This window comes from Nycticebus coucang, chromosome 8 (genome assembly GCF_027406575.1).
Source record: "Nycticebus coucang isolate mNycCou1 chromosome 8, mNycCou1.pri, whole genome shotgun sequence".
Lineage (NCBI taxonomy): Eukaryota > Metazoa > Chordata > Mammalia > Primates > Lorisidae > Nycticebus > Nycticebus coucang.
Genome location: NC_069787.1, coordinates 135,632,455 through 135,647,689, shown reverse-complemented (window position 1 = coordinate 135,647,689; position 15,235 = coordinate 135,632,455). Strand labels below are relative to the sequence as shown.

At 52.4% G+C, this 15,235-nt stretch overlaps 1 protein-coding gene across 1 annotated transcript in view; it reads left to right on the top strand.

Moving 5' to 3' along the window:
* Nucleotides 1–15,235, top strand: part of SLC7A14 (solute carrier family 7 member 14) — a 107,337-nt gene that overhangs the window by 78,777 nt on the left and 13,325 nt on the right. Inside the window, exons 5-7 of the mRNA XM_053600399.1 lie at nucleotides 5,515–5,661; nucleotides 8,988–9,196; nucleotides 10,890–11,767. Of these exons, the coding sequence (XP_053456374.1) occupies nucleotides 5,515–5,661; nucleotides 8,988–9,196; nucleotides 10,890–11,767 (1,234 nt within the window). The remainder of the gene's footprint in view (nucleotides 1–5,514; nucleotides 5,662–8,987; nucleotides 9,197–10,889; nucleotides 11,768–15,235) is intronic.

The window sequence follows — 15,235 nt, the reverse complement described above, 5'->3', positions numbered from 1 at the left end:
CTTAAAGAACAAAACACATCACTGAGGTGATGAATCTGACAGGCTGTGTTTCCCCAAACTCTCAGCTGTCGTTTCATGTCCCGGCTCCTAAGACCTCAACGTCTCCTGAAACATTCAGAGGTGGTCTAGACGCCCCTGCTCCTCTCCAGGTGGGATTGTATTAAGCAGACCAGGCTGCAGCGTGCACTGTTCATGAACACACCCTATCTGTGCAACTGAAACCCTGTCTTAATTACACAGTTCATATTTAATTTCTAAAATCCTCCGAACAGCTCACCCAGATGGGCACACTCTTTGCTTTAGATGCTGTATAAAGACTGGGAAACCCTAACACCCTCTGTGTAAATGCCGCTCGGCCCATTCTGAAGGCAAAGTAGGAGTCATGTAGCTTTCCTTTCATGCTGTGTTTTGTTCCGAGGTCTTTCTTCTGCCGGGGGGTGTCCCCTTCCCTCTCGAGGCCCCACGTCCTTCCTCAGCCAGGAGCCCGCCTCACCAAGAGAGAAGCTGACCAAGCCACCGCAGGATCCCGTGTTTGTACTCCTGGGTCCTCACTAGCTTTTGTACAAGATCAGAAGCCAGGCACAGAAAAAGGAGGGAAGGTGCCTGTCCTGGCCTCTCACTTCTTTGTGACAAATTCGTTCACATGTCCTTTTCATTTTCTCTTCACAAGAGCCTTGCGAAAAAGGACAGTGCCCTCCACATTTACGTAGGAACAGCTGAAGCTTAGAAATTTAAAGTTGCAGGGCGGCGCCTGTGGCTCAAGGAGTAGGGCGCCAGTCCCATATGACGGAGGTGGCGGGTTCAAACCCAGCCCTGGCCAAAAACCAAAAAAACAAAAGAAATTTAAAGTTGCAGATCTAGATGGTGAAGGACAGAGCCAAGATTTGACCCCAACCCTGTATGATGGAAGACCTATGTCCTCCACTCCACTGAGTCTGGGGCCACTCACTGCTCTCTGCCCTCACTACACTTGAGCCCACTACCTTAAGTAGTTTGTCATTGGCCACCAAAACCTGGCTGGGATTCTGGGGTTTTGCAGCAAATCCATTGCCCTGAGGAAAACTGAGGGATAGTGTGTCCCAGAGGCTGCACCTCTATCCCAGCCTGGAGATGATCCCAGTCGCCCTCTCTGCTCCCTGCCCACCTCGGGGCTCTGCAGACCTCACTCCTCCCTGTCACTGGGCCTGGAGCTGTTCCTTCTCAGCCTTGGTTTTCAGTCCCTTTTCCAGTCCAGCAAGGTCACTCTGAATTTAGATCCTATTTTTTAAGGTCTGACACTCTTCCCTGGGCACACCGTCCACCAAGGTAATAAACACACACCCCACTTTGTCATCTGACCGTTGTTCACAAAATGTGTCGCCCACTTAGCAGCTCCAGGAACTTCTTTGCCCCTTGCCTAGTGGCTAGTACCGAGTTCTGACCCTTCCCTCGTCAGACACTCTAGGCGGGATGCACCCAGAAAACCATGGGGTAGGAAGTGATGTGTAAGGACACTGTGTGGCTTTACCCCCAATTCTCATGTACTTTAAAGAGTTAATGAACAGTCTATCCTCTGGCCATGGCCCCTTCATAAAAGACGACTCTTTCCTCTGCTCTAAACATTTCCTTCCAAAGAAAATAGCTCAAGGAATGGTTTACTCACTTACAGGTTCTGGGTCAACTGCTTCTTTGGTCTTGAAGAGCTTAAAAACAACAAACATTTTTCCCTATATCAAGTAACTGGCCCTCGGCTGACCCTGCCTCCATCTGCAACTCCTCAGCGCTGGACGTCCTGGATGTGTGTTCCCTTTGGTTATTTGTCCTTGATAATGTCTTACGGTTTCTCTTTAACCAAACAAGATACTCTACCAGGACAAATAGCTCCCAGGAAAGTGGTTCACAGCAAGCATTTGTGGGGAATTCTGACAGCCTCCAAACAAAGGGAAAGTTGTTTTCCCTTTCTCCATATCTGAATCCACTTGTTGGAAACTGTTAGCATGTTCCACTGTCGCTGTGGATGGGCTGCTGATAGAGCCAGAGCCTGGGGATGGTGGAAAACCCCGCTATGGTTGGGATTTTGTCTTGTTACCTCGGGAGCGAGTTATGTAAAGGTGCCTACTATGTCCTCAGCCTCTGGCAGGCCAGCCTCATCCTGAGGCCTCTCAGATCTGGGCAAGGCGCAGGGACCAGCTTGCCAGGACCCCACCACACACTGTGAGCTGAGAGCTGCTATTATCTCCACTGGAGAGATAAGGAAATTTAGGCTCCAAGAGGTCAGGAACTTGTAGGTCACCAACCCAGGACATGGCAGAACTGAGCTAGGTCTGGCAGTCTGCAGTGTCTAACTGCTAACTCAAACAAGCTGTGCTGCGTGCATGGCCCTGGGATCCCCCTGGAGCCCGCGGGTGCCTCTGCCCCGGCCGCCCACTCCTGGCCACTCCCATGTCTGCGGTGGCCTTTGGGTTTCCACTGAGTCTTCTGCCCTTCCAGCCGGATGCCTCTGTGTCCCCAGCTGCTCCCCAGACCACGTGGTGCACAGGCCTCTCACCTGGTTCTGAGGCGGATGTGGCCCAAGTCTACATATTGTGCCGGTCACTGTATGACGTCCAAGAGGAGTGTGTTCATGCGTGTGCATGAGTCTGTGTGTACATGTATGTGTGTCGTGTATGTGCGTCCATGTGTGTGCACATGTGTCTGTGTGTATCTGTGTGTTCATGTGTCTGCATGTTTGTGTTTGTATGTTCACGTGTGTACACGTGTCTTCTGTACATGTATGTGTGATCATGTGCACGTCTGTGTTCATGCGTATGTGCACATGTGTGCACACGTGTCTGTGTGTGCTAGTGTGTTTCTGTGTATACGTGTATGTGTGTCTGTGTGTGGGTGTGTGCAAGGGAAGGAATACTTTGTTCAAGAACAAGGAAGCAGGATTTGTTTTCCGAAAGCCGCCTTAAAGCGAGGCTTTCCTTGTCCAGGACAGCTTACAGAGGCTGCAATCCCAGCATCCGTTCATCCTTGAAAACTAGTAATATGTTTTAGATAAGTGACAACAAGAACAGGTTCAGGCCTGTGCAGCTTTGTGTGTGACAAGGTGAGATCTGTTTTGTCTCCTTGTCTGGGAGCCAAAGATGTTTCTACAACTTGATGTGAAGGACTCTGCTAGAAGGAAACTGGGGTTCTCTTCTCTCCCAGAAGCGGCCTCTGGAGATGGGGATTCCCATGTCCAAGAAATTCTTTCCATCTGACCAGGAGTCCTTAAAGTTTGTGTGCCACGGACACCTCCACACTCCGTTTGAGAACTCTGAACTCCTTATGAGCACTGTGCTTTTAAATGAATAACCTAATTACTCAGGAATTCAAAAGAAATCAGTTCTATCAAAATATAATAATGTTTTTAAATGGCGATTTAATAGCAACGTGCTTCTTTAATAGGGCTTTAAATATCAATCTATGTCTGATAGCTATCGTAATTTGGAATTAGCGATAAGCATGAACAACATTCTAAGATCTGTATCAGTTCTCACAGGACGTGAAGACGCCTGATGGCCATTGGTGACAAAGGCACGGGTGCCACTGGTTTGTCACCTGTGTACACAGCTGAAAGAAATCCTGACATCCACTTAGAGACTGGTAGAAAACACAATGTAATTATTTCCTAGCAAAATTCTCAGCCCCCCAATTCCATAGACACCAGGATTAAACCCTACAGTAGGGATTGAAACATCGGGTCCTAGCTGGGAGAGACTGGGAAAGGCACCAGCTCATTTTACAGAGGAGCAAAGTTGCTTTTGAAGGTTTGAGATCTTCCATTTTGTGGTCTCCTTTATATGCTGCAGTATTTAGTGTTTTGTCTTTTCCTTATTGAGACGTCAATAAGGAAAGTAAGAGTGAACATTTGGGACAACTGTCTGCTTGGCATATGTTCTGAATTTCACCATTTATACACTGAATGTGGAGAAAGGGAGGAAATGGGTCTGGTCTACAGTGGGCCTCACTTCTGGACCCCTGGTTAGAGTTTGCATTTGATTCTCTCAAGCCTCAAAATATCTCTTGACTTCCTCTAAAGGAATAGCCCTAAGCATTCAAAGATGTACTCTTCCCACTTTTAGCTAATAATGAGAATGCCAAGGTGAGAAGACTTCACTTAAACTTCAGGGGATTCTCTGGAAGAAAGTAGCACACTCCTCAGGGAGATGCCATCTGACTGACTGACTGACCCCCACATCCCTGCCTCCCAGGACAGACACCCGGCAGACGTTACTGGGTATCACTCAACAGCTTTCCTCTGACCTCCAGCTTTATGCCCACGTAGGTCGTTCAAGCCTCCCAGATGAGCAGAAAATCAGATTCCATATTTACCCTGTACTCCCAGACAACAGCATGTGAAGACCTGAAAATCTCTCACGTTATTTAGATCTGGAAATGACCATAAAGATGACCTATCAGGGGCATTAATGGTAATTTGAGGAGGTTAATTCTTCACTAAAGTGAGCCCCTACACTAAATTCCATAGGCATGCACCCATGTCCCTTGAGATCAGAAGTGTCCCCACATTTCCAAACACCCCTGGGGTGGCCATGCAGCCTGCAGTTGTAGGTGAGAACTGCTGGATCAAAACCAAGCACAGACAGATGCAGGTCCCAGGAGACACAGAGACAGCCGACGCACTGGCCTGTCCATACCTGCACTTACTTCCAAGAAAGACTGGCCCGTGTTGAGTGGTCCAGTCTGTGTGTGGGTACAGTTCTTCACATCTCCACATTACACACAAGGGGACTGCCCGCAGCCGCACAGCAGGAGTTAGAGGTCCAGGCGTCAAGCACCAGCTCCTCCATGTCACCTGCTGGCCACTCAGTGACCTCTGCAGGACATTGGGCAGTCCTGGGCACCACATGTAAGGCTCTGGTGCTGGCGGGACGTGGCAGCTCCTGCCTGTAATCCCAGCACTCTGGGAGGCCAAGGAAGGTAGATCGCCTGAGATCAAGAGTTCAAGACCAGCCTGAGCAAGAAAAGACCTCATCTCTACTAAAAATAGAAAAACTAGCTGGCCATTGTGACGGGCACCTATAGTCCCAGCTACTTGGGAGGCTGAGGCAAGAGGATCACTTCAGCCCAAGAGACTGAGGTTGCTGTGAGCTATAAGGATGACATGGCACTTTACCCAGGGTGACACATTGAGACTCTATCTCAAAAAAATAATAATAATAAGGCTTGGCGCCTATAGCTCAGCGGCTAGGGCACCAGCCACATACACCAGAGCTGGTGGGTTTGAATCTGGCCCGGGCCTGCCAAACAACAATGACAACTACAACCAAAAAAAATAGCTGGTCATTGTGGCGGGCACCTGTGGTCACAGTTGCTTGGGAGGCTAAGGCAGGAGAATCACTCAAGCACGGGAGTTAGAGGTTGCTGTGAGCTGTGATGCCATAGCACTCTACCAAAGGTGACAAAGTAAGACCTGTTTCAAAAATAATAATAATAATAAGGCCCCAGGCGCTGCCCTGACCTTCTGATCTGACAAGTACCTCCACACAGGTGCTACAAGGTGCAGCCACGTGCTTCTACGCTTTCATTGGCTTCGACATCATCGCCACTACGGGAGAGGAAGCCAAGAACCCCAACACATCCATCCCTTATGCCATCACTGCCTCCCTGGTCATCTGCCTGACAGCCTACGTGTCTGTGAGTACCGTGCTCCAGGGCCTCCTCCTCCATGTCTGTGAGAACCTCGCTCCCTGGCCTCCCCCTCCATGTCTGTGAGAACCTCGCTCCCAGGCCTCCCCTCCATGTCTGTCAGAACCACACTCCCTGGCCTCCCCCTCCATGTCTGTGAGAACCTCACTCCCAGGTCTCCACTCCATGTCTGTGAGAACCACACTCATGACACTCCCCCTCCTTGTCTGTGAGAACCACACTCATGGGCCTCCCCTTCCTTGTCTGTGAGAACCACACTCCCAGGCCTCCCCTCCATGTCTGTCAGAACCACGCTCCCTGGCCTCCCCCTCCATGTCTGTCAGAACCTCGCTCCCAGGCCTCCCCCTCCATGTCTGTGAGAACCACACTCCCAGGCCTCCCCCTCCATGTCTGTGAGAACCTCGCTCCCAGGCCTCCCCTCCATGTCTGTCAGAACCATACTCCCTGGCCTCCCCATCCATGTCTGTCAGAACCTCGCTCCCTGGCCTCCCCCTCCATGTCTGTGAGAACCACACTCCCTGGCCTCCCCCTCCATGTCTGTGAGAATCACACTCCCTGGCTTCCCCTTCATGTCTGTGAGAACCACACTCCCTGGCCTCCCCCTCCATGTCTGTGAGAATCACACTCCCTGGCTTCCCCTTCATGTCTGTGAGAACCACACTCCCTGGCCTCCCCCTCCATGTCTGTGAGAACCTCACTCCCAGGTCTCCACTGCATGTCTGTGAGAACCACACTCATGGGCCTCCCCCTCCATGTCTGTGAGAACCAGACTCCCAGGCCTCCCCTCCATGTCTGTGAGAACCTTGATCCTGGGCCTCCCCCTCCATGTCTATGAGAACCACACCCCCTGGCCTCCCCCTCCATGTCTGTGAGAACCATACTCCCAGGCCTCCCCCTCCATGTCTGTGAGAACCTCGCTCCCAGGCCTCCCCTCCATGTCTATCATAACCACACTCCCTGGCCTCCCCATCCATGTCTGTCAGAACCTCGCTCCCTGGCCTCCCCCTCCATGTCTGTGAGAATCACACTCCCAGGCCTCCCCCTCCATGTCTGTCAGAATCACACTCCCTGGCCTCCCCTTCATGTCTGTGAGAATCACACTCCCTGGCCTCCCCCTCCATGTCTGTCAGAACCACACTCCCTGGCCTCCCCCTCCTTGTCTGTAAGAACCAGACTCCCAGGCCTCCCCTCCATGTCTGTGAGAACCAGACTCATGGGCCTCCCCCTCCTTGTCTGTGAGAACCACACTCCCTGGCCTCCCCCTCTATGTCTGTGAGAACCTTGCTCCCAGGCCTCCCCTCCGTGTCTGTGAGAACCAGACTCATGGGCCTCACCCTCCAGTCTGTGCTCCCTTCCCTGTTGGAGCTCGTCCTGTCCCCATGTTTCCTGCTGTCTGTGTGCCCCTTCCCCCCCCCCAACCATGACAAAGCCTGGAGAGAAGGCCGAGGCCCACACTTCATCCTGGGCCCCCTCCTACCCTCCCTGCACACAAGCTCTCGATGTCCACTGCTGCCCAGGGGACTGCGGCTGGGATCGGGCCCCCATCCAAGGAGCAGGTCATAGGCTGGCAGTAACGGGTGGGTGTGTGGGAAGGGGCACTGTGGCCTCTGTCACTGCCCTCAATGCTGCTCTGTCTTCTTGGATCTTCCCGGCAGCAAGAGGCTGCGCAGAGCAGAGAGAGGAGACATTGTCCTCCAGAGATGCTCTCCCCTCGGAGCCGGGAGGAGACTGCAGCTTCTTTCAGCTGTTTCTCCCTCTTTCGACACTGGCCCAGGCTCATCCTTTGGGCTTCCCTGCCCAGGGAAGTCCTCAGAACGCAGCCTCAGCCATCCACAGGGCCATACCGGGAGCTGCTCCACTCTGGGGACTCACCTCTCGCTCCCCTTCCAGAAACAACTCAGCCACATCCAAACCCTCACCCCAGCAAGGGAGAACTCAGCTGACATGGGGCTGGGGCACAGCCCATCAGGCCTGTCTTCTCTTTCCCACAGACAGATTTAGCAACTAGTTATAAAAGCCAGACCAACCCACCGTTAGGACAGGCTGCAGGTGGAATGGTCCTGGAAGCCAAAGACAAACAGAGCACCCTGGACTGGTCTGTGGAAACTTAGCTGCCTGCCCCAGACAGTTTGTGAGTGGGTCAGCTGCCACCTCCCCACACACACTCAAGAGCTTCGTCCTGGCCACCGCATGGGCAGAATTGAGGAAGGGTTGCTGCTGGTGGTGGCAGGAACACTTTGTCTTGTACCCCCCCCCCACTTCCCTCTAGGGGTGGACACAGACAGCCCAACACAGTCCCCAGTCACAGCCCCTTCCCTGCGTCAGCCCTTTAGAGAACGTCCATCTCTCGAATGTGGCCAGGAGACTGGACCCAAGTTGCTGTTAACACCAACCCCACTCGCCAGCAGCCCAGCCCACCTCAAAGGGGACGTTGCCAGTGGGGATGCTGCTGGGAGCACCCTCTCTAGACTATAGGGTCTCAACATGCCTCGGAAGCTTTGATCTTGCACTGGTCAGCAGACAGCCACCCACCCCAGGAAGAGCCATACTGCTGGGCTGCGATGGTGTGTCCTGATCGTGGAACAGGCAAAGAAGGGCCTGCGTGTGGCCACTGCCTCCCTGCTCACAGCAGGCTCAGCCTCTGCAAGGCTGGTGGGCCCCCATCTGGCTGTGTGGCATGGCTCCATGGCTCTGGCCAATTCTGGGGGAGATGTTTAGAAGAGCTCTGACATGTGGTGGGTAGGTCTCAGGAGTCCCCAGCTACATGGATCCTAGTTAAGCAAGGTCGTGGGGTCTTACAGCCCCCGAGTGGATGTTTTCCAAGCTGACACCCACATGGCTCCTAAGATGGACCCAGAGAGAGGAGATGGGGACCTGAGTCCTTGTCTGTGCCTGTCAGCACTCATCTTTCAAGTTTGGATCTCTGGTGTTCAGAATGAAAGAGAGCACACAAAAGAGCCTGTAAGGCTCTGAAAGTACTTGCCCAGGAGGCAGGATACACGTGGTCACTGCAGTCTGGCTGCAATACGGCGGCCATGGCTCCTCCCTGGGGGTGTCTGCTCTACTGAGCAGTGAGCACAGCTCTCCCTGCACCAGGCTGAGACAGCTCTGGACTCAGCCCTCGGACATCAAAGGGCCACTAAATTCACATGTGGGGAGAAAATACAGAGGCCCAGGAGCCAAATCTAAAGGTACTTGCCCCAAGTGGCAGGGCCACACACACACCCGTGCACCCCGGGTACAGCCCCTCCACTTCTGTGGGTGACCTCCCTGCTGTCCACCCCATGCCGCCAGCTATGTCTTCTACTTAACAGGTGAGCATGATCTTAACTCTGATGGTGCCATACTACGCCATTGACACGGAATCGCCACTCATGGAAATGTTTGTGGCCCACGGATTCTACGCTGCAAAGTTCATAGTAGCCATCGGCTCAGTTGCAGGACTGACTGTCAGCTTGCTGGGCTCCCTCTTCCCAATGCCCCGGGTCATTTATGCCATGGCTGGTGATGGGCTCCTTTTCAGGTAAGGGCCATGTCCTGTGGAATTTATTCTGCTGCCACATCTGTCCAGGGAGCATGTCCCACACCGGCAGCCTGGGGTGACTTTGACATGAGGGCCGTTCACAGACTGGGACCTGCCCTGTTTCCGGGAAAGAATCTGAGTGAAAAGACCTGAGGCCTGAAGCAGGCCCTCAGTGTGATTCTGGGTCCCCCAGCTGCCCCTCCCTTTGTGTGACATGGTGCACCCTTTGTCAAGATGACATGTGGCAAGCTGGCACACTGGGGGCCTCCAGAAGGAAGGCCCCTCCCGGGCTGCCCTCACACTGAGGCCAGTGACACCCCTCTCACCACAGCCCTCTGACGTTAGAAAATCAATAATTAAGGAAGAGAGAAGACTCTCTGAGGAGAACCCAGTCACAGCAGCAACAGCAGCCACCACCCTGGGACACCTGCCTCCTGGCGCTCTGCACGCCGTGTCCCACTCAGTCCTCATAGTGGTCCTGCTCCACAGATGAGTATCCAGGACTGGGGTGAAAGATAACCTGCCCCAAATCCCCACCTGCCTAGTGGCAGGTCAGGGTTTGAACCCAGAACTATCCAACTCCAAAAAGCAGGCTTATAGCTGCACCAGCAACAGACAGTTGTAGTCCCCTAGGGTGGCCATGGGGTGGCCTAACTGCTCAAGGTACACAGGGGATGTGGCCTCCGCTCTGGGTCTTCAGCAGGGGGGGCTTGCAGGGAAGGCAGTTGCCACCTACACAGGGTGAGGAGCAAACGCGGAGGGCCGCACAGGGACAACCCCCTGTGACCATCATCTTCTGCAGCATCTCCTCAGCACCTCCCAAAGCCATCACCAGGCCAGGGTCTCTGATGATGGAGGTTTGACAGCCCCCCACACACAGGTATTCTGCTGTCCACAGAAACTATGAGAAGAGATGCTGGGGCTTCCAGCACACTTAGGGTCTGTGTGGACCATGAGGACAAAGGAGAAAGGGGCCAGGGTAGTGGGGAGGACCAGGTGATGGGGGAGGGAGAGGTCAGGAGGGGAAAGGGGGGACCAGGGTGGGGGGAGGGAGGATCAGGAGGGGAGAGAGGGAGGAGCCCACAGAAGGTAGTGAAGAGACAGCTGCTGTTGACCCCCTGTTGGTTTCTCCTCTTGGACTGGTCACCAGCTGCACCGAGCCGCACTGTGCTATTTTGCCCACTGCTCCCTGCACTTTTTTTGTGGAGGGCAGTGTTCCCCAGCTTTGGCATACATCAGAATCCTCTGGAGGTCTCTTACAGTCCGGTGTGCTCAGCCCACCCCCATAGTTCCTGGAGCAGTCAATCCTGGGTGATTGACAATGAATATTCCTAATGCGCTCCCGGTGCTGCTGCTGCTGACCTCGCAGAGCTCTGTGCGGTGCCCACCAGCCACCACTCTTTCTGAAGCAGACCTCCAAAGTTCAATCAACCGTCAAATGAAGTGGGAACTTTAACATAAGAAGTTTCCCTTAACACCAAAGAATGAAAGTGAATTCTCTTTAAATTATACTCCAGGAACCAAATCCGGGAGTCAAATAGCAGCTGGACAGGAAGTAGAGAATGCAAGAGGGAAGCAGAGGGGTGTGGGGGGAGTTAGCCACACAGGCCTGCGACAGCCCTAGCCCCCTCCCTCGGCCGCCCTGGAGTCAGTCCCTCTGCAGCCTGCTGTAACCCAGCTTCGCCTCCCGCAGGTTCCTGGCCCACGTGAGCTCCTATACGGAGACGCCAGTGGTGGCCTGCATTGTATCGGGGTTCCTGGCAGCCCTCCTCTCGCTGCTCGTCAGCCTCAGAGACCTGATCGAGATGATGTCCATCGGCACACTCCTCGCCTACACCTTGGTCTCTGTCTGTGTCCTGCTCCTTCGGTACCAGCCCGAGAGCGACATCGATGGCTTTGTCAAGTTCTTGTCTGAGGAGCACACCAAGAAGAAAGAGGGCGTCCTGGCCGACTGCGAGAAGGAGGCCTGCTCTCCAGGGAGTGAGGAGGACGAGTTCTCTGGCCCCGCCACTAACACATGTGGGGCCAAGAACTTACCGTCCCTGGGAGACAACGAGATGCTCATTGGAAAGTCAGACAAGTCGGCCTACGGCATCAACCACCCCAACTACGGCACCGTGGACATGACCACAGGCATCGAAGCTGAGGAGTCTGAGAACATTTATCTCATCAAGCTGAAGAAGCTGATCGGGCCCCGTTACTACACCCTGCGGATCCAGCTGGGCCTTCCGGGCAAGATGGACCGGCCCACAGCCGCGACGGGGCACACGGTGACCGTCTGCGTCCTCCTGCTCTTTGTCCTCATGTTCATCTTCTGTTCCTTCATCATCTTCGGCTCCGACTACATCTCGGGGCAGAGCTGGTGGGCCGTCCTCCTGGTCGTCCTCATGGTGCTGCTGATCGGTGCCCTGGTGTTCGTGATCCTGCAGCAGCCAGAGAACCCCAAGAAGCTGCCCTACATGGCCCCCTGCGTGCCCCTTGTGCCCGCCTGTGCCATGCTGGTGAACATCTATCTCATGCTGAAGCTCTCCACCATCACCTGGGTCCGGTTTGCCGTCTGGTGCTTCGTGGGTAAGCAGCTTCCTCTGGAACCTCCAAGTCCCCTTTTAAGGGCTTACACACACTGCCCTGAGACTTCCTCCTGGCTGGACCAGGCCGCAACCTTCCTAGAGGGTCCTGGCTCACCTTCTGCCCATAGCCAGCAAAGCCAGTTGTCCCTCTGCTGCCTGTGACAGTCAGGGGCTCTGGAAGAATAATGCCGATGAATCCACCACCTGCTGAGAGCTCTTCCTTTATTAGAATAATCAGTAGAAAGGCTCCACTTGAAGTGAACCTACATTTTTTTCTTTGCACCTACATTTTTTTAAAAGGACAAAAATGGTAAAAGTGAAGGGGGGAAAGGTTGAAATTCCATTTTAGAAACTAAAAATTGTGAAACAAAACTGAAAAATTATTTATCTCATTTTGGACAAAACTACATTAAATGCGCAATCATGCTCTAAATTAATTAACAAAGTATGGGTTAAGTGTGGACTTGTCGGCATTTTTCTGACAAAGTTGCATCATTTAAGATCTCTCACTTCATAGTTTTTCATATTTCCCCACTTTCTCCATCCTCTGATACTGCACTGCCAGCCATCCTGCCGTCATCCTTCCTGACGTCCTGTCCTCTGCTACTAGTAACTAATAAGCCACTGTTGGGTCCTCAGCTGTCCTCAGCTTTGGGTATGAATGCTAATTATTCTCTAAATCCACTTATGTTGACGTGAAGAAGTCCTGTACATTTCCCGAGATTTCTAATCTTACTCTGGCATCGATTTATATTGTATTTGCCTTACGTGATCTCTGACGATCACTGCTGTATATGAGGTGCTGGAGATTGAGGCTGGTGACAACTTGAGAGGGATGTTTAAGTGAATAGAGATCTCAAAGTTTCTGAGTTGCTATTTTTATTTCCCTACACAACATGGTAGCCTAAGTGTTTCTCTGACAACACTTAGCTGAGGAGGGTCTTTTGGAGCTTGGAGTGACAAGGAATAGAAGATGCAGCCTCTGCGCAAAGGAGCAGGAGGAGTGTGCAGGAATCGAGTGCCGATGAGGCCAACACCCTCCCTGACCAGGGCATGGCTCCTCCAGGCCAGGGCACCAGTGTGCAGCACGCATCCTTTGTGCCTGGAACATAGTCACTGACCAGGGCATCGCTCCTCCAGGCCAGGGCACCAGTGTGAAGCACGCATCCTGTGTGCCTGGAACATAGTCACTGACCAGGGCATGGCTCCTCCAGGCCATGGCACCAGCGTGTAGCACGCATCCTGTGTGCCTGGAACATAGTCACTGACCAGGGCATGACTCCTCCAGGCCAGGGCACCAGTGTGAAGCACGCATCCTGTGTGCCTGGAACATAGTCACTGACCAGGGCATCGCTCCTCCAGGCCAGGGCACCAGTGTGAAGCACGCATCCTGTGTGCCTGGAACATAGTCACCGACCAGGGCATGGCTCCTCCAGGCCATGGCACCAGCGTGTAGCACGCATCCTGCGTGCTGGAACATAGTCACCGACCAGGGCATGGCTCTTCCAGGCCAGGGCACCAGTGTGAAGCACGCATCCTGTGTGCCTGGAACATAGTCACTGACCAGGGCATAGCTCCTCCAGGCCAGGGCACCAGTGTGAAGCACGCATCCTGTGTGCCTGGAACATAGTCACTGACCAGGGCATAGCTCCTCCAGGCCAGGGCGCAGGTGTGCAGCACATGTCCTGTGTGCCTGGAACACGGTGCCCATGCCAGTGCTCAGCAAATGCTTCTTTTTTGTTGCTTCAGAATATCAGGGGTACATGTGCTTTATTTATATATTTGGTTTTTTGCACAAATTGGGTCCAAATCATAAGCATGCCCCCCCCACCCCGACTTCTTTTTTCGGCTGGGTTTGAACCCACCATCTCCAGCATATGGGGCTGGCGCCCTACTCAGTTGAGCCACAGGCACCACCACCCCTAGACTTCTTAAATATTACAAAGCTCTTTTCAAGGAGAAAAATATTCTTCTAGTCAGAATAGCCAGAAAGGACTTTGAGGAGGAAAAATCTGAACTGGACCTAAAAGGCAGTTTCTGATAAAGAAAAGAGGAAAACCTGGAGTGATGGAAGGAGAGGGTGCATGTCTCCCACAGGCTTCTTGCTTCTGGAGACCGTCCCTTGCCTTCCCACAAGCACTTTGCCCACTGTGCCACTGTTCTAAGTCCCCCAGTCAGACTTCAGGAGGATTCTCTGAGAGGACCCTGCTGACTCATCGAAATGTTGACCATTTATGTGATTTATTCACAATCTCTTCGCTCTAAACATTCTTCCACTGCAACATGCAGCTACCAATGGGAAGAGTCTGCTCTGGGCAGAAGAGACAGAGGGGCAGAGGTGTGTCCGCCGTGTGCTTGTCGGAGGGACAAGGAGGACACAGGTGCCCCAGACTTGCCCCGTCCACCCCAGACTGTTAATGCAGGATAGGGCCTCAGAGTCCAGTGCAAATTCACCCCAGGGCAGGGCCCATTCCCCTGGTAATACTTCAGCTGATTTTAGAAAGTGAATAAACTTTTTAAATGTTTCATAGTAATTATACATTTTCACATTGTATTAGAAAAACCACACATTTGTGAATCTGGTGATTTCACAAATGCTATTGCATTGGAAGAGACTATATATAGATTTTTTTTTTTTTTTTTAGTGAGTTGCATTAAATAAAAATGCCAGTCTTACCTAGTACAGGGCCATAGGACTCCTAGTAATCATATTAACTTAGCCCTTGTCACCTCAGCCATCATGCTGAGGGCTTTACTTATTTATTTAATTTACTTATTTTACCCATTCAATCCTCACAACAATCTCCATTTTAGAGACGAGGAAACAGGCATTTTGCTTAGATCATGGGGCTAGACTACGGACGGGGCTGAGCGTGTGTCGTTGCCACCATGCTGGAGACGGAAACAACACTGTGCCCACCACCTCCCACCCCCCTGTTCTCCATGTCACCGATGAGTAAACTGAACCTCCAAGAAGTTAAATAACCACTCAAGGTTATTATTAACAGGAAATTATTCCAAAACTGTCACTAGGATTCAGTACAGCCATGCTCAGATCGGGGGTTCCCCCCCAGGCATCTCTGAGCAGACTTTATTTGATCAGAATGTCTCAGGTTGATTCACACAAGGTATCAGGACTTGCTTAATCAACATCATGACCTGTGCAAAGGGTCCCACACTTGGCTTAATGCTCTGCTACCGCATCCTGAATTCTTAATAATATCTGAACAAATGTCTGAACATGTGGATGTTTTCATTTTATTCTGTAGCCTTCTCTGCATGATATCCATGGCTTCTGAAGCACCAGAGCCCCTTTGCAGCAGTGGCTGGGGGCCTGTGCCTGTGGAGTCAAACAGGGCAAATTTCAAATTACAGCACCACCACCTCCTTTATCTTGTGACTGTGGGAAAGTCAGTTAACTTCTTTAGACCTCAGTTGGCTCATCTGTAAAAATGAAGATAATTCTATC